The sequence below is a fragment of the Phaeodactylum tricornutum genome, chromosome 1, assembly GCF_000150955.2.
Source record: "Phaeodactylum tricornutum CCAP 1055/1 chromosome 1, whole genome shotgun sequence".
Lineage (NCBI taxonomy): Eukaryota > Bacillariophyta > Bacillariophyceae > Surirellales > Neidiaceae > Phaeodactylum > Phaeodactylum tricornutum.
In genome coordinates this window covers 822,165-844,476 of record NC_011669.1, presented here as the reverse complement: position 1 = coordinate 844,476, position 22,312 = coordinate 822,165, and the positions used below count along the sequence as shown (strand labels likewise).

At 47.4% G+C, this 22,312-nt stretch overlaps 11 protein-coding genes across 11 annotated transcripts; 6 read left to right on the top strand and 5 right to left on the bottom strand.

The window, feature by feature from the left end:
• The first annotated feature begins 181 nt into the window (after positions 1 to 181).
• PHATRDRAFT_24547 (predicted protein) lies at positions 182 to 1,866 on the top strand. The gene is made up of 2 exons (XM_002177137.1): positions 182 to 1,132; positions 1,202 to 1,866. Exons 1-2 carry the CDS (start codon positions 214 to 216, stop codon positions 1,801 to 1,803), a joined length of 1,521 nt encoding a protein of 506 aa, XP_002177173.1. The 5' UTR covers positions 182 to 213; the 3' UTR covers positions 1,804 to 1,866.
• Positions 1,867 to 2,076: 210 nt separating this feature from the next.
• Positions 2,077 to 3,582, bottom strand: PHATRDRAFT_42699 (predicted protein; the record flags this gene model as incomplete). The annotated part of the gene is made up of 1 exon (XM_002176626.1): positions 2,077 to 3,582. The coding sequence occupies exon 1, from the start codon at positions 3,502 to 3,504 to the stop codon at positions 2,077 to 2,079; it is 1,428 nt and encodes a 475-aa protein (XP_002176662.1). The 5' UTR covers positions 3,505 to 3,582.
• A 400-nt stretch (positions 3,583 to 3,982) lies between these two features.
• On the top strand, positions 3,983 to 5,858 carry PHATRDRAFT_42698 (predicted protein; the record flags this gene model as incomplete). Its single annotated transcript, XM_002177136.1, has 1 exon — positions 3,983 to 5,858. Exon 1 carries the CDS (start codon positions 4,008 to 4,010, stop codon positions 5,856 to 5,858), a length of 1,851 nt encoding a protein of 616 aa, XP_002177172.1. The 5' UTR covers positions 3,983 to 4,007.
• Positions 5,859 to 7,762: 1,904 nt separating this feature from the next.
• Positions 7,763 to 9,509, top strand: PHATRDRAFT_42697 (predicted protein). The gene is made up of 2 exons (XM_002177135.1): positions 7,763 to 8,312; positions 8,433 to 9,509. Exons 1-2 carry the CDS (start codon positions 7,943 to 7,945, stop codon positions 9,482 to 9,484), a joined length of 1,422 nt encoding a protein of 473 aa, XP_002177171.1. The 5' UTR covers positions 7,763 to 7,942; the 3' UTR covers positions 9,485 to 9,509.
• A 1,141-nt stretch (positions 9,510 to 10,650) lies between these two features.
• PHATRDRAFT_17414 (predicted protein) lies at positions 10,651 to 11,372 on the bottom strand. The gene has a single exon (XM_002176625.1). The coding sequence runs from the start codon at positions 11,311 to 11,313 to the stop codon at positions 10,696 to 10,698; it is 618 nt and encodes a 205-aa protein (XP_002176661.1). The 5' UTR covers positions 11,314 to 11,372; the 3' UTR covers positions 10,651 to 10,695.
• A 577-nt stretch (positions 11,373 to 11,949) lies between these two features.
• PHATRDRAFT_8976 (predicted protein) lies at positions 11,950 to 12,481 on the top strand (the record flags this gene model as incomplete). The annotated part of the gene is made up of 2 exons (XM_002177134.1): positions 11,950 to 12,028; positions 12,153 to 12,481. Coding segments are annotated over 2 exons (408 nt in total), but the record flags the coding sequence as incomplete, so codon positions are not given.
• A 105-nt stretch (positions 12,482 to 12,586) lies between these two features.
• Positions 12,587 to 13,030, bottom strand: PHATRDRAFT_31741 (predicted protein; the record flags this gene model as incomplete). Its single annotated transcript, XM_002176624.1, has 1 exon — positions 12,587 to 13,030. A coding segment is annotated over one exon (444 nt), but the record flags the coding sequence as incomplete, so codon positions are not given.
• A 425-nt stretch (positions 13,031 to 13,455) lies between these two features.
• Positions 13,456 to 14,243, top strand: PHATRDRAFT_31740 (predicted protein; the record flags this gene model as incomplete). The annotated part of the gene is made up of 1 exon (XM_002177133.1): positions 13,456 to 14,243. A coding segment is annotated over one exon (788 nt), but the record flags the coding sequence as incomplete, so codon positions are not given.
• Positions 14,244 to 14,368: 125 nt separating this feature from the next.
• Positions 14,369 to 15,277, bottom strand: PHATRDRAFT_41667 (predicted protein; the record flags this gene model as incomplete). The annotated part of the gene is made up of 1 exon (XM_002176623.1): positions 14,369 to 15,277. The coding sequence occupies one exon, from the start codon at positions 15,275 to 15,277 to the stop codon at positions 14,369 to 14,371; it is 909 nt and encodes a 302-aa protein (XP_002176659.1).
• A 656-nt stretch (positions 15,278 to 15,933) lies between these two features.
• On the top strand, positions 15,934 to 18,678 carry PHATRDRAFT_42694 (predicted protein; the record flags this gene model as incomplete). The annotated part of the gene is made up of 1 exon (XM_002177132.1): positions 15,934 to 18,678. The coding sequence occupies one exon, from the start codon at positions 15,934 to 15,936 to the stop codon at positions 18,664 to 18,666; it is 2,733 nt and encodes a 910-aa protein (XP_002177168.1). The 3' UTR covers positions 18,667 to 18,678.
• Positions 18,679 to 18,822: 144 nt separating this feature from the next.
• On the bottom strand, positions 18,823 to 19,239 carry PHATRDRAFT_6915 (predicted protein; the record flags this gene model as incomplete). Its single annotated transcript, XM_002176622.1, has 1 exon — positions 18,823 to 19,239. A coding segment is annotated over one exon (417 nt), but the record flags the coding sequence as incomplete, so codon positions are not given.
• Positions 19,240 to 22,312: the final 3,073 nt, after the last annotated feature.

Below are 22,312 nucleotides of genomic sequence, written 5' to 3'. Positions count from 1 at the left end.
GATTTTGACTGCACCAACGGACAAGCACATATTCCCTCCGCAATGCTTTCGCTGGATCCGTTGCCCTACAATGCGCAGCAAAACGATCCGCTTTTGTCTGGCGAATCTTCGGAGAACTTGTGTATGCGATCTGCTACAGACAATCTCGAAAGCTGCCCTTCCAAGGCCTGCCTCTTGACGGGTAAATCCTCGACGACGGATGGGCAGGCGACGATGGAAGCGTGTTGCGCATGGGATTTGCACATTTGGTTATATCAAGACAACAACTTTGATGAACTTTTGACGGAACGAGTCGTAATTCCGGCCGCTTACCTTTCTATGCAACAAGCGAATCAACTGCTGCAAGATATGGAAGAGAACGAAGTTGTATTGGTCACACTATACACACGTTGGCGGCCCCAGTACAATCCCGCGATCTTGCTAATTTGGGCTCTGGGAGTATCAGTCGCGGCATTAGCTGCCTATCTTTCCGCCGGCGACTACCATGACTATATTCGTAGAGTGCTGCGCCGGCAAGAACGTCACCGGCAAGGTATAGATACAACTACTTCCTCAAGAACGAAAGTGAACGATGGCGTTGAACGCTCGGCGTCGTCGGCCAGGGCTCCTCCTGAAGATATGGAATTAACTGCCGCCCACGCACTTGGCTTCATCATTATGGCCAGCTCGAGTTTATTGGTTTTGTTCTATTTCAAGATCTATGGCATTGTCAAAGTTTTTTACTCGATGGGTTGCAGTAAGGCTGTCAGTCAGGTAGTTGTGGATCCTTTTTTGAAACGGCTAATGAAGAAATTTCGAGTTCGCAATCAAATCATTTGGCGAACAAATACAGAAGATTTTGGTGATATATCATTGCGTGACATTATGGCGCACGTCATTGGATTCACTTTGGGTCTCTCTTGGTTGATCATCGCTTTTGTGGCGCGGGACCCGGGATCAATTACTTTTTTCTGGATCATGCAAGATATTTTTGGTACCTGCATGTGTGTCATGTTCCTGCAGGTTATCAAACTCAATAGCATTCGAGTCGCGGCAATTTTGCTGGTTGTAGCTTTTTTCTACGATATCTTTTTTGTCTTCGTGACGCCGTTGCTGTTTCAAGGCAAGTCTGTCATGATTACAGTGGCGACAAGTGGTGGACCACCGACGGCGGATCCTCTATGGTGTGAAAAATACCCCAACGACGCCAACTGCCAGGGAGGAAATCCGTTACCCATGCTGTTAACTATCCCTCGCCTGTTTGATTTCGAAGGTGGTTCAAGTCTGCTTGGATTAGGAGATATCGTCTTGCCTGGTTTGTTACTGAGTTTCGCCGCCCGTTTTGATGCCGCTAAGCGAATGATGGGCGTTATGGGCGGCGGTAGTGGTAGCTTGACATCTTATCATTGCCAAGAACGGCGCTACTGCTGCAGCTGTGGATTGTGCAGTGGGGGATACTTTCCTCCCATGGTGGCAGCCTATGCGGTAGGTCTACTCATGGCAAACATGGCTGTACAAATCATGCATATGGGGCAGCCTGCGTTGCTGTATTTAGTTCCTTGCTGTTTGGGAACCATGGTATACATGGGATGGCGCAGGAACGAACTATCAGAACTCTGGGATATTTCCAAAGTTATACGGTCCGCCGATAATACTTTGTACGGGGATTACTATTCGTCAGGGCCATCAACAATGGCAACTTCCCACGATCGTCACGCTCCATTACCGCAAGATGACGACGAACCTGGTATTGCTGTACAGACTGTGCCATCCGCATTGGACGATACGGGCAGTGCTCCATTTCTTCCCGAAAACGATCCTTGAGTGACGTGAAGCAATAATTGTGCGTAAAATAAAAAAATCGATTAAAAATGTTTGCGTTATTCTAAAAGTTTTGCTTGACTTTATCTGGATGTTGAACCGATGTGACCCTCTACACGGAGCATCATCGATTCCATGGAATCGTATACGAAATATAGCGCGAAGCTATTAGTCGTTTCGCGCATGCACAAGGCTATTCTGCCTCCATCCATGTCTAGAACGAGAAAAAGGTATTATGTGAGGTTGTCCAGCATATTTTTGGGGAGAAAAGATGTGCTACGGCTCGGGTGTGTGGCTTGATCCGTTCCTGAGATAGGACGTTGTATGTTGTTGTTGTTGCCTTAGACTTTGGGTTCTGGAAAAGGGCTTGGATGGTATACCCTCGTCTAATGGCTCCTTTTCTGGTGTATTCTCTTGAAAAGCACCATTTAAAGTTCCTCTAGAAGCCCCATTTACTTTCATGATCGCGACACACTTAGAATTGCTACCATTTGCCACTGGAGTCCAAGAGTCCGTCGCCGTCGTCACTGCAGAGTCTGAGCCTTTAGTTTCCGACTCGAGCTCAAGAAAACTTGTCACAGGTGCTTGTAAAGCCATGCGTACCGTGTACAATTGGTCGACACTTGCTGAAATTTGGTAAGACCCTGAAAATGGATACCGAAGATCGTAAAATACAGTAAAGCAGGCGACAAAGGTGCCGACCAGCATGCTCCACAAGATTTTTAGCTGTACAGCGTTCAAAAATACAAGCAACTCTTGATTGGCTTCCATGAGGAAGCCTGTGCATTCGGCGATGGCCAAAGCCGCGAGGATGGCGTAATGGAGACCAGGGTAGGTCACTTCAAGGGCCGAAATACGGTTATATCGTTGTTCACGTAAACGCGCAAGAGCAGCGTATGATTCTTCCGCCAAATGAGACGAGATGTCGGGCGTAAACAAGTTGAGCTGCTGCAGAAATCCGTTAAGCTCGCTGTCCATACCACGGCGGGGGTTGATGCTAGAAAAGTCATCGCCAACGAAACCGCTGTGGGGTTGACTTTCAGCAATAATGCGGGATGTGTACTGAATCAGATAATTTCGACAACGATCCTTGAGATCACCGTCCGGAAATACTGCCACTATAGACTCCAGTACCCGCAGCTCGCCAGCTTCCATGTTAATGGCGCGAAGTACTTCTACTTGACGCATACGCAAGGTGCTGATGGTAGTGGAAGTCAATGTCGCGAACAGGACTGCCACAGCTGGCAGAACCACACCATTGGTAACGGGAGTCATAATACTTGCCTGGTATCGACCTCCATCGACGGCTACCCAGTTCTTATCGGACGTCAAATCGGAAAGTGTGTCAATTGTCCAATCAAAGGTAGAAGCCACGAAATCGTAGCTGAAAAAAGCGATAAAAGGAGCCATGAGGGGAATGACAATTTCCATAAGCGATTCACGGTCAAATTTCGGACGGAGCTTGACTTCTTCAAGAAAAGCACGTTCTTCTTGTGGGATCTCGTCTAAGGGAAAGAATTCAGATTTGAGAAACTTGTTTTGTCGATTTCCAAAGAGATGACGGCTCAGCAATCCCCTGGAAAACGGCGTCGGTTGGCGCCTTGGAGTTTTCGGTGACCTGTAGCAAATAGTGCCTGTTCCGAAAGCGCATATTCCTAAAGCAGGCATTGCAATGAGGATTCCAATTACGAGGAAGGATCTCATTGGGCTCGGTAGCTGTAGCTTTTGATGCTTGTGGTAGTGAGTTGGTTGGTTGCTCGAAATAAAAGGTATGTGGTGATACAGAACATTCTCGTTTCTGCGTGCCTCGTGATGTGGCTGACAGCTGATCACACTCGATCAAAATTAACCTTCCCGTCCGAACATTCTCATCGGAACGAACTAACGGTAACAGTAAAAACGATATGTCGAGCAGTACTTTGGTCACTGTAAATCCCAGCCTACATCGATGCCTTGCGTGGCGAACCTGTTTTCGAAGTAGCCAATCAAGTCTGACTGCTGCAGCTGTCCGACATGAACACGTCTATAAATCCTGGATCCGACAGTCGCAGTGACTGTCGTCATACTTCCTATCGAAACATATCGGATTTGCACTTTCCCAGTTCAATTTCCGACGGCCCCGATTGAAAACGTTATGTAGAACAATAAACCAGAATTTGGCACTCTTACTTTAGGCGATCCATTAACATGTTCGAGTGGTGTCCGCGATGGTCCAACCGTCCTCCAAAGGTCACCATACCCTAAACATCCGATCCTACGTTTTGTTATCGGCAGTTGTATCCTTTAGCGTGATGTTTGCCGTGCTAGCGACAGCTTTTTCGGTCACAAGATCCGCAGTTCTCTCTCGGCCTCATTATTCTCCGTTACATGCCTTCTCGTCGACAAGACTCGTTTGCTGGGCATCTTCTTCGCCAGAATCCGAGCCCAAGAAAGGGCGTGGCAACGATGCGGTACGAAAACTGTTACATATTATTACAGCTCGTTGCGAAAAGCTGCAAGCGAACCGCATGCTAGCCGACACTCCGAACCCAAGGCACTGGAATAAAACTCGTAACTTTTTGTACCGTAACGCCGACAGACTCTCATCCAGTCAGGTCCGCCAAGTGCTCGACTTCTTGGAGGAAGCTTTCCCAAGCGACGGGGAGCTGGTGGTATCCGTTCTCCAGCAGTCGCCTCGAATATTGCGAAAGAACGTGCGAACTCATTTGCAACCAACGGTGGCCTTTTTGCGACAGCTCTACGACGAGGAATTGTTTTACCAAGCTGTGTCTCGAAATCCTGACTTGCTCTTGACGACGGGAGTTGGATATGACACCGATGCGCTCGATGCAGTCACGGTGTTTCTGCAAGACGAATTGGACTTGTCCATAGCGACAGTGTCCAAGTTAAAACGCACAGCTCCATTTGTCTTTCAAATAAAATTGGCGCAATTGTTCCTCAACGTATTCTTTCTGAAAAATGTTTTACAAGATGGAGGATATTCAGATGAGGTAAAAATCAACAAGGCGATCGGTAAAGTGGTGTCTTCTCATCCCCAGATTCTGCAATTATCGGTGGAAAAGAAGCTCCAACCAGCGCTTGACTATTTGAGAGCACAGTGGCAACTGGATCCACGCGATATCTCAACAGTGGTATTTGGGAGTGGTGGTGCAGTCTTGGGATTATCTTTAGTTGATAATTTGCAGCCCACTGTACGCTTTTTAAGTCAAGTCCTCGCTAAGTATGATACCGATGACGTATCCTCGGAATTGCGTCGGTGCATCGTTGCCCATCCCGGGTTGCTTTGTCTCTCGATTACGAACTTACGCGCCAAAGTAGAGTATTTTAACAGCATTGACATCTGCAGCAACAGCAACATCTCTAAGCTTGGCAGTCACAAAAGATCAAATTCCTCGTTGGCGGCTCGCATTTTGACGCGTGCACCCGCTGTCTATTCGCTGAGCCTGGCTACGAATATTGTCCCTACCATTGAGTTTCTCTCCTGCGTGTGGGGGACTACCGCTAAACAGTCAGTTGTCATGCAAGGAAATCCAACGACGGAGATCGGAAATCAATTGAAGGGTGGCTCAGGGGTTAGCTTGATGAGGCAGCCTGCTTTGGCAGCGTTGTTAAAGGAATACCCAACAGTTCTTACATTGAGTCTAGAAGGCAATTTGCGACCGACGGTCAAGTTCTATAATCGCACGAAGTACATTTTCTTAGATGCTGATTGGAATAATGTTGCCAATGGTATTGCACCTTTCGAATCTGCGAAAAGTCCTACATTGCGTGGTAGGTACCTGGCAGCGTCCTTGTTTCATCGCCTCCTCCCCCGCTGGCACTACTTCTGCTGCTGTGACACGATCGAAACGAATAAATCGCGCAGCCCCAAAGGGCTAGCATTGCCCGCAAAACCGCCATTGCACATTTTGGTGAGTTCGTCGGACGCTGCCTTCTGCGAGCACATGGGATTTGATCCCGATGACTTCCGGGACTTCCAAACTCAGGCAATTCCGAGACTCAAATTCAGTTCACAATTTGACACCTGGTTGAGAACCGGACGACCAATTGATGAGTAGCAAAACGTTTAACCTGTTGGATTGACGCCTGTGAAACGACTTTTGTATAGTCTCACAAAGATCTGGCATGAACGGTCTTCGTGTCCCAACCCACTCCACAAGTTGGGAGGAAATCATGTTCTTCTTCCTTGTCAGAACGTTTTGACGCGTGCTTTTGACACATGCATAAGGTTACGCAAAGGATAAGATGTACGGGCTGCAAGCGCGTTTGACTGTGAGTATGATCGAGTTTGTGTGTTGAGATTGCTGCAACCCTAATATACGTATCAGGATTGCTGTTAATCTCCGTAACAGCTCCGTTTCAATGAGAAGGACCTCAAGATAGGAGAAATACCTGTTTTGGGAGAGATTTCTGGGCCCAGTCATTTCGAATATGCTGTTTTTCGAACATTCTGATATCTGAATACCTAACAAGAATGCTCTCTTTACAAACGACTTAAAAATTATCCGATTGTCTATTGAGGTCCCACACTCGTGTACTCCCCCGGAGACGGTATGGAGCATTTTCCGTCTCCAATTACCATTAAACGGAATCAGCAGTTAAGTAATACGAAGGACCATGGCCGTCCCACCGCTACCGGTGTATTCTCAACAGCCGGGGTGGTGATGGTTTTATGCAAGGATGTTCTGGTCATACTCCAAAGACCGCGAAAGTCTTGCTTTTATCATTACCATATTGCTCTGAGCAAGTCGGTGCACATTGACGACTTCAAGTCGAACGAGCCTACACCATGGGCTATGGACAAGACATCTTCAGACAAGACCGCCTCCTGCCGTTTTGGGTAGGCGACTTATTGACAAAATATTTGTTTGGAAACTTTGGAAATGTGGCTATAAGTGGACCAGCGTCAGCGCCGCAGGAATGTGGAGTCCAACCTCCATTCATGTAGGCCCATGGTTCCTAACCTAGGATCTTCTTTCTCATAGCCTATTCCAACGCTGATAGTTGGGCGTAGACGGATGCGACTAGGGACAGCTTACTGTTAGAAATGCACTTGGATGAAATCGCGGCCGAAATTTGATAGCAGATCTGTGCTTGTCATGACCAAGGGCAACGTATACTGACTTTGAACAGTTTTTCCTTTCACTGTAAACTTGATCAACTCGGGTATGGCCTGTGATGTTACTTGCCGTCCTTCCGGTTTCAACAATGTAAAAGCACACAACCTCTTTGCTGCTTTCGCAAAATTAAGAGCGCACCAGCACCTCTTTCTTGAGTAGAGATCAGTTTGATTTTGGAACAGCTCATTTGTTCAATATATATAGACGTAGCTGCGTTTTGGCCTCGCTTTCTTTACTAGCGTTCTTTACTCACATCAATAGTAACGAAGTTCGAGATGCCGTTGTCGATAGTTTTTTGGGCGTACAGCTGACTGTTGTCATATAGTTAGTTATATACGCGGGCCGCCAGCTATCGTTTAATTTTGAAACAAAACCGGTTCGGTGCATTGGCTCTACAGTATGGCTTACCACAATACAAATCTGCGCAAACCCCTCCGTGAGAGGTCTACTCCAATTTGGTGGCATGAGATATCAATCGGAACATTCGCTCTATCGTACGGGCTCGCTCGCTTCTCTATATAATCTTCTATGGTCTGCCTGGAATGCCAACAGTAGGAAACTTCCTAGTTTTCGAATTGTTGGATTTACAGGGCTTATCCCAGCAAGAAGCTGATCTGAGTACCGTTCAAAAGAAATCGCGCCCAAGTATATTTGGAAATAGTGGATAAGAAGAAGTTGCCCTCGGTAAACCAGATTCAAAGCTCAATTTCGGAGACGGCTTTTGTTAGGTCTACAGTTTCAAACGCTGTGACGCGCTCACACACATATCGATGAAATTGGGCATATATGGTCAGATTATTGTTGTTGCCCCTTGAGTAAGAGTGCACTATTTTCTTGTGGTGCTTGTCATCGTGGGGGGTCGGTCACAGGACGCTCTCCATCGCGTAGTGGGTACACCTCGAAATCACCTTTTGTCCAAAGGTTATACCATAGAGCTGGACACTATCAGTTCAACTGAAACGGAGAACACCTAGAAGTGGCAAAAGTCTGGAAAAAGGAAGTCCAATCTCAACGGGATCTTGATGATGACTGATTTCATCGACGGCTATCCATCCAGTTACAATTGTGATGCAAATGTTACGTACGATACGTATGCACCGATCCCACGAGTTCCTGCCATAGTGAATTCCCTCACGGTCGAGTACGACTACGAAATCCTTGTGGACAACTCCACTTACCAGTCTACGCAAGGATTTTTGGAACAAGACTTGCCCGGATTGGAATGGGGCCTACTGTGGACCGTTTCGTATGGGATGGGACTGGTGGATTGCCAGTTGGAACGCCTCGACCCATCCACCTACCGACAGGACGGTCGTGGACTCCAGACTGTTCGAGGGACTTTCGTCATAGGAGCCAGCAGCTTACCGAAAGATAGTGTAGATAGCAGTGTTGGTAAGTTAAGCCGTTGAAAATTCTGAGCTATGATCTCTGAATCAGGATCGTTGGCTGTGAATGAAAAGCTCTTTGAAACGGTTTTCGCTTACCATGCATTCCTTTATTCTAAACATACAGCTTCCTGCGAACACCTCGTGACGGAATCCGGGTCTCGGTGCTTGCCCATGTTGGGGGAGATGGAAGTCTTCTATGTTGGCGATGATCGCAAGGCTGTCGAGAACTACGTAGCCAGCAAAATCGAGAACGACCTAAATGATCAACGGAGTCTCGTGACTCCAGTGCAAAAAACGCTCTACTTGGGCGACCGCAATAATTTTGTTGAGCCTCGTGCCACAAGCACAAGCGCAGTCAATGACTCTTCTGGTCCTAGTACAGGTGCTGTTGCCGCGTCGATTACCTCAGCCGCTGCTTTGCTAGTTGTACTCGCGATACTGTTGGTGCGCTGTCGCAGGTCTCACGAGGCTTCTGCGACCAACCGCGACGATACAGCTAAGAACTCGACAAGAAAGGAAGCTACCAAAAGAGGAGATTTTCCCTCGCTGGCCGAGGCTTTGACGGCCAAGTCGGAAGATGAAATCCTTTTGGAATCAAGCTTCGATTCCGTTCGGCCAGATGAGAGCGAAGTCGCTTCCGAACAACCGCAAAATATACTCAAGACCGCAAGCCCCAAATCAGTCCCCTATGGTTCTGCGGACCAGGAAGTGGCGAGTACTCCCGAAGCTAAAGCAACCGAAGACCACCATGTTCAAAATGATGATTCTGATCTTGAGTCCGAGCAGGAAACGTCGTCCACGTTACCTCCAATGCCACCAAACGCAGAAAAGACATCCCTGGAACAAGACAAGGTACAAGTTATTGGAGAACTGGAGAATGTTGTAGACTTCTTGCCGCCTCTACCACCAGGCGCATGCAAGGGTCAAGCTCCACAAGCCACAAAGAACCGAAGACGCATGAAAAAGAAGAAAAAAGGTACATTCGTACGGACCAACAGCCGCGAATCGGTAAATGAAATGATCGTAATTCCGGAAGGAAACAAGGATTCCGATGACGAGTCCGAGTACTCTTGGACGTCCGATGAGAACAGTTCCGGAAAGCAATCACGCGATCCTTCACCCACAAGATCTCAAGCTTCCGCCGACTCCGAAGACAATGGACCTTCGGAGTTCTAAGCCAGGAATCAAAGGTTGCTTCCATTGGCGACATAAACGCTTGTGAAGCGCAATGCCTACATTAGCAGGAGATTCGCAAAAGTGGACGATAAGAGAGTTGAATCACTTGATGGCTGAAAGTCAACTAGTATGCGTACCATCATGTTTTATGTTAGAAAGTCGAGAACCCTGTTGCTTAGAAAGATTTTAGTTAAGATAAGGTCTGCTGAATCGTCATGTGTATGTATTAGATCTTGACAAGTGCCTCTCTTGCCAACGACGAGCCAAGCAGTGGGTATGTTGCGTGAATCTTTTCAATTGGTGTCTGTTTGTTGAAATCTCGACCCTCTCTGCTCACTCTACGTAGGATAACAGTTAGTCAACTTCCTTCCAAACTCTTGTTCTTATTGTGGGGTTTAAACCTATTTTCTAATGTGTTTTTCACACGATTGACTTCGCTCATTTCAACCGCTCATTCTCGCCAACATTTGCTCTTGTTCCAATTAATCATATTTGAACTTCGCTTGCTTCATCGCACATAGTCTTGCTTTCCTAAACAGATAATTCTCATCACATGAATACATATATTTTCCACCCAACGTCAGTTAGACGTTCGTCCGTTTGTTCCTTTATCAGTCCGAAGTACGGACACATGACTGACGGTCATTTCACGACACGTCCGGGAGTTCGATACCCGATTTGAAAAAGTCTTGATTTGCCGACACCTGACCTGGGGTGGATAAAGAAGAAAGGGGTAGGGGTCATCTCCTGAGTGGGGAGGATGGCTCAGGGGCAAAGTGACTTGTCGACACCTTACTCGGGTGGATAAAGAAAGGAGGGGCAGGGGTCATCTCCAGCGTGTGGGGAAGATGGCTCAAGGGCAAAGGAATATCAAGCAGGGAGGATGTCAAGATATAAGTGAATATGCTTGATATACCTTAAATGTGACGAGGTCAAACGACGTGATTTGGGGATAGCGCACCATGGTTCAATTCCATGGCACGTTAATTTTGACATCTGTTCTCTAAACAGCAACAAACTTTGTCAAAGGATGGAAACTAATTTCCTTTGTGCGTTTCAATCTCGTGCTCATATTCAAGAGAAAAATTGCCAAGTTTCGTAGTTTGTATTGACACAGACTTGAGAGAAACAGCACAATTACTGGCGTCTAACTGTAAACAAAGAATAAAATTGGTAAATCATTAGATGTTCACAATGAGATATTCTTATCTTTATTTCTTTGCCATTTGCTTTTGGTAAAAAGCAAGTTCAGCGCCTTCCAAGATGTATCCATCACAACGTCCTGTCTGTCCCGGTCGGCTGGTAATCTTGGCCAAAAGGCGCCCTGATGCGAACTGGTGGTCCAAAACTGAGTCAAGCGAGCGATTCGCTTGGCGAGACTTGAGCTTCTTTTGCACTTGGGTTGACTTCTCCGTAAGATCGACGGAAGGTTGAGTACGATCCTCTCCACCCGTCTTCTTCAAACCGATAGTGACGCCGTAGTGAGAATCATACCAATTCTTGAAAGGATGGGCGTCAATTAGCACAATAGCGCCCTTGACAAGCGTCTTGGTACGGACGAGTTCGTTATTCGAGGCGTTGTAAGTGACATCCAACACACGGACCTTGCGCGTACAAACCTCGGTTCCCCAAGAGAAGTTACCGCTGTCCAACCGTAGTGCCCGAAATTTCATGTTACCTCCGCGGCATCGGACCGGATGAATGCGTGGTTCACCAATCTTGGTCATGGCGGCGGGACGGCCCAACTCGAACTTGCGCTTCTTGCGGAACTTGGCGCGGCGACCTCCGGTCTCGCGACGCTTGTGGCGTCCCTCACGTGTAATACCCATGGTATTCTATTCTCTGATTCCTTCGGTGCAAGATCAACGCAACGACAATTGCGACGACGAGGACCGAGAAGAATTGGGCCGAGTGTGTAGCGTCCAGCAGCAAAAATTTTCGTGCGAGAGGTCAAGCGTGATTTCGAGATTTTAGTAAGCGGTAAGATTAGTCGAACAAGTCAAAGGAGTATAGGTAGTCTTGAAATAAATTCATTTATTACTTCCGACTGTCGGAAAGCATCAATGTATATAAAATAAACATGTCATAAAAGAAGGAATCCTCCTCCTAGAGATGCCAGTCGTCCGAATTCGCGTATTGACATACGCCGGACGTACCACACTGGCGACCCAAGAAGCCATATCGCGAGTCGCCATCCATCCACGGCCTTCTGCGCATCGTTGCTTGCGCATACGGTTTGCCGAGTGTTGGGACAATTGACTGCAGGAATTTTGTGTTTGCAGGCTCTGAGGGAAAACGAGTGCCCCTAGCTTCTTCACAAGAAAGTGACCACAAGAGTTTAAGAATTATGCCGAAACCGAAAGGTGCGTATACTTCTCACCCCTTTGTTTTCTTGGACTGCGTGAGTTTGGAAAAGGTCTATCGCAGGGATATCTCACGCAAAGTAATTCCCTTTCAATTTCACAGGCAAAGGCGGAAAGAATCGGAGAAGGGGAAAGGGTGACGGTGAAGAGAGTAAGCGTGAACTTGAATTTAAGGAAGATGGTACGTACGAATACTGGTTCCCCCTGATGAACCGAACGCTACAGGGCAACACTGCCGAGTGAGTTACGGAAGAAATCCTTATATGCCATATCGTTAATCAATGCTGTCTTTTATCAAAATTAAGGCCAGGAATACGCGCAGGTGGTAAAGATGCTGGGAAACGGTCGGTGTGAATGCTTTTGCTTTGATGGTGTGACACGTTTGGGACACATTCGTGGTAAAATGCGCAAAAAGGTCTGGATCACGGCAGGTGACATTGTACTTGTGGCAAAGCGTGACTTTCAGGACGAGAAGGTGGATATCGTCCACAAGTATTCTGCAGACGAAGCACGTAATCTGAAACAATATGGAGAATTGCCCGAAACAGCACGTATCAATGAAACCGCAGTCGATATGGCCATGGCCGGAGATGAGAACGATGATGATATTGGTATTGATTTTGATGATATTTAGAAGCATTTCTCAGGATGGCACAAAATCAGGATTGGCTTTGCGAATTTCTTCTGGCATGTTACGGATCCACATCCCGGGATCGTGCATATAGTCGGCACATTTCACCACATCGTACTCGTAGGTAGTCACTGGTGTAAAATCGTAGACTTTCTCGCCCCGAAGCTTTCCCCCCTCTTGCTGATTCGCTTCGGCTTTTTGTTCTTCATCCTTATATTCGCGCCACATGCGATCCATCTCAGCCTGGCGGTCATCGTCTGTGCGAATAGTTCGGACGTCGACGTGAATTGTAGGAGAGCCGTCTCGAGGCGTAAAAGTCGGATTGTCCGTCATATGCGGCTGCTCATGCTTTGTTTCGACGAAATGGTAGGCGGCGCAATTGGTGACTCTTGCGCAATCCACACAGATACAATGCAAAGCCGACCGAGTTGGTGTCCTCTGAAAGGTACTCCTAGGGATTTGCTGATTACTGGCGAGGCCTTTTGAAAAGGCGAATGTGCGACCTGCAAAAGCCATCAGCCAGAGCACAAAAATCTTGCTTAGATGAGGCATTGTTGGTGCGAAGCATGTAAAGTTAACTGGGAAAAAAGGCCTAAGAAGGTGCTGTAGTGCCGCCGAAAGCAGAGGAAATGTAAATATGTGTTGGTGCCATGGTCCGGTTTCAAAGAAGCGCTTACGAAACGTGGTACCGGACTTGACAAATCAACTCTTCGCGATACTCGTGACCGGACTAGAGGAAAAACCACGCGGAACTGACTGTGAAAGTGACATCCACAGTTGAAACGAGCCAATCAGGACGAACAGTGATACTACCGGATCTAATCAAACTGTAAACGAAAAAGAAGAGGTAGATCGGATACGGATTCACTGCTAGAGACAAACTTAGATCATCGAAGAGCTTTTTGCGAGGCTGACTATCTTCTTGAGTCTGCAGAGGTTACAGTGAAACGTGTCACTCGGTCTCATTGCAAATAATCATGGTAGGCAAAGAAGACGTGGTTGTCAATAGTTACGAGGTGGTGGAAGAAATTGGCGACAACTGGCCGTCCGGCAATATGCTTCAGAGCGTTCTTGCCAAGGAAGGAATTGATTTTGTTGAGATGGAGAAGGATCCTTTGTATTGGCAGGTAGCAGCTCGTTGGAGTCTTCTTCGTATGTATGGCTTTCCGGAGTTACCCACCGGAGACCATGCATATAAAAAGACCAGCTCGGGTAGAACTCAACTGCATCTTGGAGATGCTGAAATCGACAGTATTCAAAATCGTTGGAGCAGTTTGTCGGCAAGCCAAGATGACCCCAAAAATGATTTGCTGGAACTGCTAAAGACCAGCAAGTCCAATGGCCGGCAGCTACAATGGTCAGTGATGGATTGCGCCCCTGGCTGCCAGTTCAACTTACACGCGCATCCCAATTTAGAGTTGGCATATTGTGCGAAGGGTGCATTACACGAAATTCGTATGAAAGGAGACCCAATCACAAAGACTTTCAAAAAGCATCCAAACAAAAAATGTCAGCTGAAGGGACCTACTCTCACGGATCTCGATCGACCGTGGTACTTCTCGACCCTGTCTGCAGGGGAATGGCTCGTGAACGAAGTTGGAAGTATCCACAAATCCTTCACTGCAACATCCGGTGAGGGCTGTATTCTGCTGGTGCTTTGGGGAGGCTCACACGCCAATATTCTGGAAGGTGAAGAACCGAGCAGAGTCAATGTTCAAGACGCTCTAAACAAAATGGATGACAAGCTTGGTTCTTGCGAATGCAGGTCAGGAAAGCTGTCGGAAACCTTTCTTCCCGAGTCGGAAAAATCAAAGGTATAAAAACCGCGATCTGCATAATCAAGTCGGCGCATACAAGTGAGCCGGTGCTAGAATTAACAGACAAAATTTATCATTTACTCGTCGATGCGGTGACATCCATGGTGAAGTCGTAATTAATGGTGGGAATGATGGAACTCACGAACTTTAGAAAGATGAAGATGTACATTTCTACCGAAGGCCCTTCGTCTCCATCAGTGGAGGACTGCATGAGATTGCGCACAATCGTTTTCATCACTTTTCCATGCTGACAGGGATGGATACTAGCATGTGGTCCACTCACATGAGGATGAGCTTCAATTGTGACCGTTTTGTTAGCGTAATCGGAGATTACATCTTCCATCATTTCCTGTCCCGAAAGGGGCTGCCCTTCCGCGGACATGCCCATCATCCATACCCGGGGAGTTTGATAGTATTTGTCATAGGTTATGGACAAATCATATGTGCGAGTCTTGATGAGATTATCATCGCGATCTACGACCACCGCCGTAGCAACGTCATCCCTGATAACATTGTCGTCTTCAAAGTCTGCCATGTCGGCATATTCATCGTTACCATCACTTTCTTCCAGAGTAGCCGTTTTGGGCACATCCATAATTTCCCCAGTCTCGTCCAAAATATCGAACTCGTCTTCAATGCATCGTTCCTTATGCTGGATGAAATTCGAAATCAGCCAATCCCCTTCATCATCTTCACCCCGTTGCAAGTCCATCGCCGTTTCCATACTCGCCACTCTTGCTTGACACGGAACATTCCGCGTAACCAAGTATTGCTTCCCGGCAGGCAAATATGTTTTTGTCGCAGACGCCTGGGAACCGCTACCCCTACTGTTGCCTTGCCAACTCCAAGTAGGACACCGAAACACAAGCTCGTCTCCGGCTCGGACAAACTCGTCAGGTGTCAATACGCCTTTTTCCAAAAACGCCGATGTTTTCAGCGTTGGCGTCAAGTATTCCCGGGCCGCCCAGAAATGACCCATCATCGTACGACTGCTTTTCGCTTCCGGCGCACCGCTGGCTCTTTCGTCATTATCAAGGTGCGCGTGTTGCTGCGATTCATTCGGAGTGTTCGGCATGCCTGAAAATGTGTCGTGCGTGGCTGAGCACAGGGGTGATGTTGTCTGGGTTCGAAGCCGGTTCGTCCCCTTGAATTCTGAAGGACAAAAGTGATTGTCTGAAAAGAAGAAAAAAGGATCAAGATTTTAGAAGTCATTTCTTCCAGGGTCGCATTGTTGCTTTGCTTTCACAGGAACTTATCATACGTACTAATGAACTACCGTATCTGCGATCGCTTTGGGAAGGAAACGATACGTAAAACGATTCTGTGCGATGCTTGTTGCGTTGCAAAGGTTCGCCGCCTCGGCAATGCTCTACACGTTTATTCGTTGAGAGACGTTTTTCTTACAGTAGTATTTATCAACATAGGGATGGGATGGCCTTGTGAAGGGGTAGGGTTACAAAGGGACTACCAGCGAGTACCGGTCCGCAATGCCTGTTTCCGTTTTCGCAGCAATTTCACGAAGGCACGATTTGTAAATCTCTGGATTTTTTGCCGAACCCAACGGATTCGCAGTCAGGCCTCCATGACACGTTGTTGCCACCATTAACATCTTCTATTGCACCACCATCGTTCAAGTCCATGGTGGAAGCAACGGCAAGGAAAGAAGAGACAGATGTCGCAGAAGGACCTGGGTCATCTACCGACAACCCGCCTGTATCCGTCGATGAAATTCGGCAACGAAGACCCACGACGTTCGAACCACTAGAAACTAACACGAAACGAACGCCAACAGTATCATACCCAACCGACGCTAATGATTCCGCCATCACAGATACAACGGAGTCCCCTTTACAAAATTCTTCAACAACGGCTGGAGCTATGCAAACGGAGGAAGATGAAGAAATAGACGCCGAACTCCAAGCCGCCTTGGCAATGTCGTTGGAGCAGCATGCTGTCACGCAAACCAGTGCGGGGGAAAGGAACGGATTTCCCGATCCTCCTGATAACAGTACAGTGGAAGAGTTCAAAGATGATGAACTGATCTTACAGGCATGTTACGAATCGCGACAACCATTTGATGTGCTCGGCTTTCACAACCTCATGTGGGATGCTTCCATCACGACGGAGAATGACAAATTGCGTTGGATCGGGCAGGGTTTTCAATTTGGCAAAAGTGCGGACAACGATGCTAGCAAATCTAAAGTAGGGCAGAGAGTGTCGTTATTGGAGGCCTCGTCTGTTACTTCTACTGCCGCACTACAAATGGAAGCACGGCTTTCAACGTTCAGCCCAACCAAGACTAACAGCACCGATGCTCTTAATTCAGAACAAGTTACAGCAGAAATGAATCCGCAAACTTGGGGATTGATTCAAAATCAGGGCGGCCCGTGTGGTATTTTGGCAGCAGTACAGGCGGAAATCCTACGTGTTTTGCTATGGGGGAGGCCGAGGCCATTTGAGTGCCCGCCGAGGCTGGCATTGCCACAGGGCCCTATAGGTGACATAGACTCATCGAGTGACTTCCCTCCATTGACGTCGGAGGTGATGGAAACGGTGTTGGCGCAAGCGATTGCTATCATAATTGCTCGGGCCACACTGACCCCTAGTAAAGTCCCCGAAGGCGAAAATGGACAAGACCGTTCAACGACGACGGATTACTTCTCTTCTGTCAAGGCACGCGTTGTGCTGCCAGAATACTCGAACGGCGTTTTGCTAGACGCCGGTTTAAGGTGGAGAGACTTAGAACCGTGGAGTGCGATTGATACAGAGTCGTCTCCATCGCCTACTGCGGTATCCTCGGTCCTGCAAACGTTCGCTGTGGAAGTGCCGGCATCTGTGACACTTACTGGACCAAAAAGGCAAAAGCGCGATGGCGTGGGTGTCATTGAAGAGACCTCGAGTCTGGAAGATAAGATTCTGCGACTGGCCCGCGTTATTTCTACTTTTTTGATGACTCCGTTACAGCAATCGCCGAAGGGAAATGCGACTAGCCCTTCTCGTCCAATAAATTTTTTTCAAAATTCTGGTGGTGTGTTGTTTCTGACAATGTCAATTGTGGCATCACGCGGAAAATCTCGCATTCAGAACGAATTTGACGATCCAATCAATACTCGATTGACTTCTCAGTTTGGACACTGTGGTCAAGAGCTCATCAATGTTTGCTTAATTGGTCAAGCTGTTTCAAATGTATTTGATAATGATGTTAACTTGGGAGAGACAGTATGTCGGGGAATATCTAGCCAACCAGCGATTGGTTACCTATCTCAGCTTGAATCAATGCGCTACTGTGAAGTGGGCAGCTATTATAAATCTCCCAAATTTCCTGTTTGGGTTGTGGGTTCGACTGGTCATTTTACGGTCTTGTTTGGTGATGCAGATGCTTTGAGAGAATCCCAGAGTGATGTGCTTCTTGAAAGATGTCGCCGAGCTTTCAAGTCCAACGAAGAATGTGACGAAAACGGATTTATTCAAACGTCTCAGTTGGGTCGAGTTCTTGAGGCACTGGAATTGAACATCGGAAGCGAGACCCGTGTCCAGACGCTAGCCGCCACACTGGAAGTGTCAGGTGCTGGCATTATTTTATGGGAGGACTTCTGGAAGGCTACGAGTCGTCTACTGACGGGTGCAACCCTCGAAATGATTCTACAAGGGGGAGAATGTACAGCGATTGATTTGACGAGCGAAGTTGACGAACCACGCCCGTTGATGGGGATGGAACTATTGAGGCATGGTCTTTTGCCAGGAAATGATGATCAAAAGCTCACGTCGAGATCAAACGAAACGGATGAAGAAATGGCAAGACGTTTAGCGAGTGAATGGGAGCTGCAGTCACAGTCGCATAACACTACAGATGGGATGTTGGTATTGAGTCACGCGGCGGGAGTAGCCAGCCCGTTGAGAGCGGAATCATCGGGTCAGCAGCTTTCGGACGAAGAGCTGGCTAGGCAATTACAGGCTGAATGGGACGTCGAGTTTCCGGCAGCCGGGGCTAGTTGCAGTATTGATGCAGTGAACGGATCGCCGACACCAGTTTTATCGGAACCTGACGAGTTAGCGTGGGATGCCGTGGAAGAGTCAGATTCTAAACCATCTGCCAAACCTACTTATTCTCAGAATGGCCGTGATACTCACCTCGATCTGGAGCACTATGGGGATTCTCTTCCATTGTGTCATTACAACGGTCTTCAAGGTGGAAATTTGATCACATTCCGTGTCACCAAGCTGAGTGCAGTTGAGGCAGTAGGTGCGAGTACGTCTTTGAATGGCGGTAGGAAGTCTTCAGGATCAGGTGATTTGGAAGATGTCGTACGGACTAAATGGCCGTCGTGTATCGTCGATTGGCTAGGCAATAAACCTCCTTTTATCGATTAAAAACAATCAAACACAAACACTTTATTCACTTATTGGCAACTAGGCTTCGTTTCTCTTTAGTGGCCGGCCAAGACGCCGGATGCGATCACGCATATTAGCTCCTCTTTTGTGGATTAGTAGCGCACGATTATTCGATCCTTTCTCTGGTAAATCCCAATTCATAAACCCGCGACACGCATCAGATTGACAGTTACAGGGAATGCGTTCGGAAAGGTCCAGCTCAAGTGGGAATTGGTAGTCATATGAAATCTCCTCATTAATGCTGATCTCTTGCTGCGCAATAATAATCACACGTTTCAAACAAGGACTGGGAGGTTCTCCTGACACAATCTTTGCAAAGCAGTTTGGTGTGCAATTGTGGTTGATGTATCGGGCAGGTCCGCCTTTTAAGGTTGCATCAATGACAAGTTTTTCATCCAGTCGGAATTGATAATCCTGTATGCGTTGCTCCTGATAAATTTTTTCTCTGTTATCAGCCACTGCATACGAAATATATTCACCAAGATATTCGGCCACAACATCGCCTTTTATGAAAGGTTGGTCAGCGAAGAGACCCCATCCGTGAACTTTACTACCTCTGACTGAGACACACACTTGCTTAGCTTTGTCGTACGATATACCAGACACTTCTTCATGCAACTTGATGATCCGCTCGCGGCTATTCGTACTTGCGAGCCCCGTAGTCAAATCCATTCGAGAAAAATCTACCCTCGGATTGTCGGAATCGTTCTTTCTTTTCCTGCCCGGAACTATTGAGTCGGCGTTCATGGCTTGCTTCATATCTTGATCAACTGCCAATACATCACAGCGCGCGCAACCGTTATCAGAGACAATCTTTCGCTCCAACCGACGACTCTGAACTTTTCGAACGAGTCTGACGACGGATTCTTCCCGCCAGCTAGATATATCTTTCAATTGGACAGGATCCACGATACTTGAGACGCGTTTGTCAATTTCATTCCGTAATCCCTCATCTTCGAAATGACTGCGCATAGAAACGGCACTGTAAACACCATTGCTATCCGTGTATGGGGCTAAGCATGCCTCTGCAGCTGCTGCTACCCGGCGGACAGCGAGGCTGCCGTAAAAGGCAGTTTCGTTCTCTTGCGTTCGCTTAAAGTCCCCTTCAACTTGTTTTCTTAGCCAGTCGCCGCTTTCTAACATGGCCACAGCGTCGGGACACTTTAGGCGCAGGTCTTCAAAGGGGTCACGAGAATCGTAGCTTTCATTGTCAATGTCGTTTTCTTTTGAATCATGCAAAAATCGACGACATGATTCTTCTCCCGATAAAAAATTCGTGTAGGCAACTTTTATGTCACCCATCCAACTTGTTGCGCGCTTCTGCATCGCCCCGAGTGCATCATGTAGCTCTTTGGCTGTCTTCCAGTAAATAGATCCGGAAGGGTTATACAGTAAGGCGTTGTCGCACAGAAGTCGCACGTCAGCAACAAAGCCACCGAGGGAGGAGTATTTCTCTGAAAGAACATTGGTACGGATCATACCAAAGTCAATTGGCTTTTTTACTAGTGCTGAATAGCCCTCGGCTGTAACCGGTTCGGCAAATAGCAGCAAAGGATCTCGTCTCATTAGCGCCAATAAAATCCCAAAACAGGCGATCGACAATGCTTTCTTTTGAAGAGCAATAGTTTGTCTTTGTTGATTCTCCAATTTTTTCTGGCGCTCGTCAAGGTCGCTAAAGTCCAATGAAGATCCAGGAGTGAGCCTAGCAGAGCGAATAGGACGGTCGTCGGGACTCCCAGCGGCTTGAGGCTGCTCGATCGAGCCTGTTCCTTCATCGTTCCCAGAGTCATAAGAAATAGTTTCGTCGGTTTCCTCCGAAGTGCACGAAAGGTCTTCGGATTTGGAGCTGAAGGGCTTGGCCTTGCGAGATGGGAAACCAGCACCGCTAGGTGGTAAAATACAACTAGGAGTCCATCGTTCTCTTAGAACTGCGTTTGCAACAGAAAGGTCTCCTTCAGCCTGGGGCTCTGAACCCTCTTTCATTTGAACTCGACCGAGCATCGTTGTATGGACTTTCAGTATTTTCGAATCCCCTTTGTGAGATTTTGGGTTTCCAGCAGATGGTTGTCGTTTTGACATATTAATAACCAACTGAGCTCTCCGGCATTGCACGCAACCCTTGTCGCTCTCAATAACGGCTCTGCACCTGCCACACTTGTTCAAACATCCACTACCCCCGTTGTCATCTCCTTCGCTGTGACTACCTTTTCTTTGGTATGTCGGCAATGTCCGTCCAGCTAATGAACTCTTTGGAGAGTGCATCGTATTTTCGTCTAGTCTCTGAGGCTCAGCGACTTTCATATACATTGTTTCTTCAATAAACTCAACAATGTCATCCGCCCGTTCGGATGGATCACTCAACGAACTACTGGGTAAAACAGGTAACTTTTGAATATCATCTCGCTCTCCTGACTCTCTCCATGACAGCAAGTCAGAATCCTGCGACCCGTTCGTCGGAAAATCTTCGAAGCGTTCCAAGTGTGGTCGAAGTCCTAAGCCAATGCGCGTTGCCGCGAGCGAACTAAGTGGTGGTTGTAACTTTGCGCGATGTTCAACTGAAGGCATTCTTCTCTTTAGAACTGAACAAAAGTGTGTCCAACCACGTGAACAGCCCAGACATTCGTCGCCCACGCTGGTTGAAATTGGCCCATGGACATCGAAGTACGGTATAGTAGCCTTCGTACTCTGTTCCTCGTTTTGTTTGTAATCCTCCGGTCGAGTAATACTGAACATCGGAACCGGATGAAATCGCATATCATGAAGTATGTCTAAAAGAACTCGGTTGTAGCTTTGATCGTTTTCTGCTTTGAACGGCTTGCTGCCAACGGACGTCCCCAAATAGAGCCGTTGGTGTCGTTCCACTGTCAGACGATTATCGTCTACTAACGCGTCCAAAGTAGGCATGGCAGGTGTATCCTCTATATTTTCAGTTGATCCCATTTCGCGTAAGGTTTTCTCCTCTTTCCACTGTACTATGCGAGCCTCGTAATCTCGCATTGACAGATTAATATACCGTCTGTGCTCGGACAGACGAAGTTTTGACCACCATACCGCAGCTTCCTGAGCCACTAGCGCGTTTCGCTCCTCTCCTTTCGGTAATCGATTAAAGTATCTATGCTTCCTTGCCAAAACGCGTTCAATCTTCCATCGGTTTTCTCCAAGATAAAAGATGAAAGCAGGCGTTGCCTGCGGAACATTTATAAGTTTCATTCGTTGACCCAAGGGAGGCGCCGATGCGGATGGGAGCGACACATCGTTTTGTCCATCAAAGGTCGCTCTCCGCTTTCTCTTTTTCCTTTTCTTGCTTTTGCTCGGATTATTGCGCTTCTTCTTTGACGTGCTTTCCTCGCTACCATGACCTTCGTCTAAAATTTCTTCTTCTTCATCATCATCATCGTCAGCGGAATTGCGAGCTTCCAAAAGATTGTCTTTACCTCCCCCATTCGAGTCGTAACTGTCTTCATCCTTGGTGAGATTATCAACAGCGCGACATGTCGAACAAATTCTGCGACCATCATCGTCTTCTCTGCAAGAAGGGTAGTGCACATAGTTCCCACACTCTTCACACGGCTCTAAAGAAAGGTCGATTCGTCGCATGTGACATTCTACACATCGATGCCGACTT

Bases quoted from the DNA above. Each gene is read 5' to 3' on its own strand.
- PHATRDRAFT_24547 (XM_002177137.1), top strand. From the start codon at position 214: ATGGAAGCGTGTTGCGCATGGGATTTGCACATTTGGTTATATCAAGAC. The intron at 1,133-1,201 runs GTGGTGGACCAC...ACTGCCAGGGAG, and splicing joins CATGATTACAGTGGCGACAA to GAAATCCGTTACCCATGCTG.
- PHATRDRAFT_42697 (XM_002177135.1), top strand. From the start codon at position 7,943: ATGATGACTGATTTCATCGACGGCTATCCATCCAGTTACAATTGTGAT. The intron at 8,313-8,432 runs GTAAGTTAAGCC...CTAAACATACAG, and splicing joins TAGTGTAGATAGCAGTGTTG to CTTCCTGCGAACACCTCGTG.
- PHATRDRAFT_17414 (XM_002176625.1), bottom strand. From the start codon at position 11,313: ATGGGTATTACACGTGAGGGACGCCACAAGCGTCGCGAGACCGGAGGT.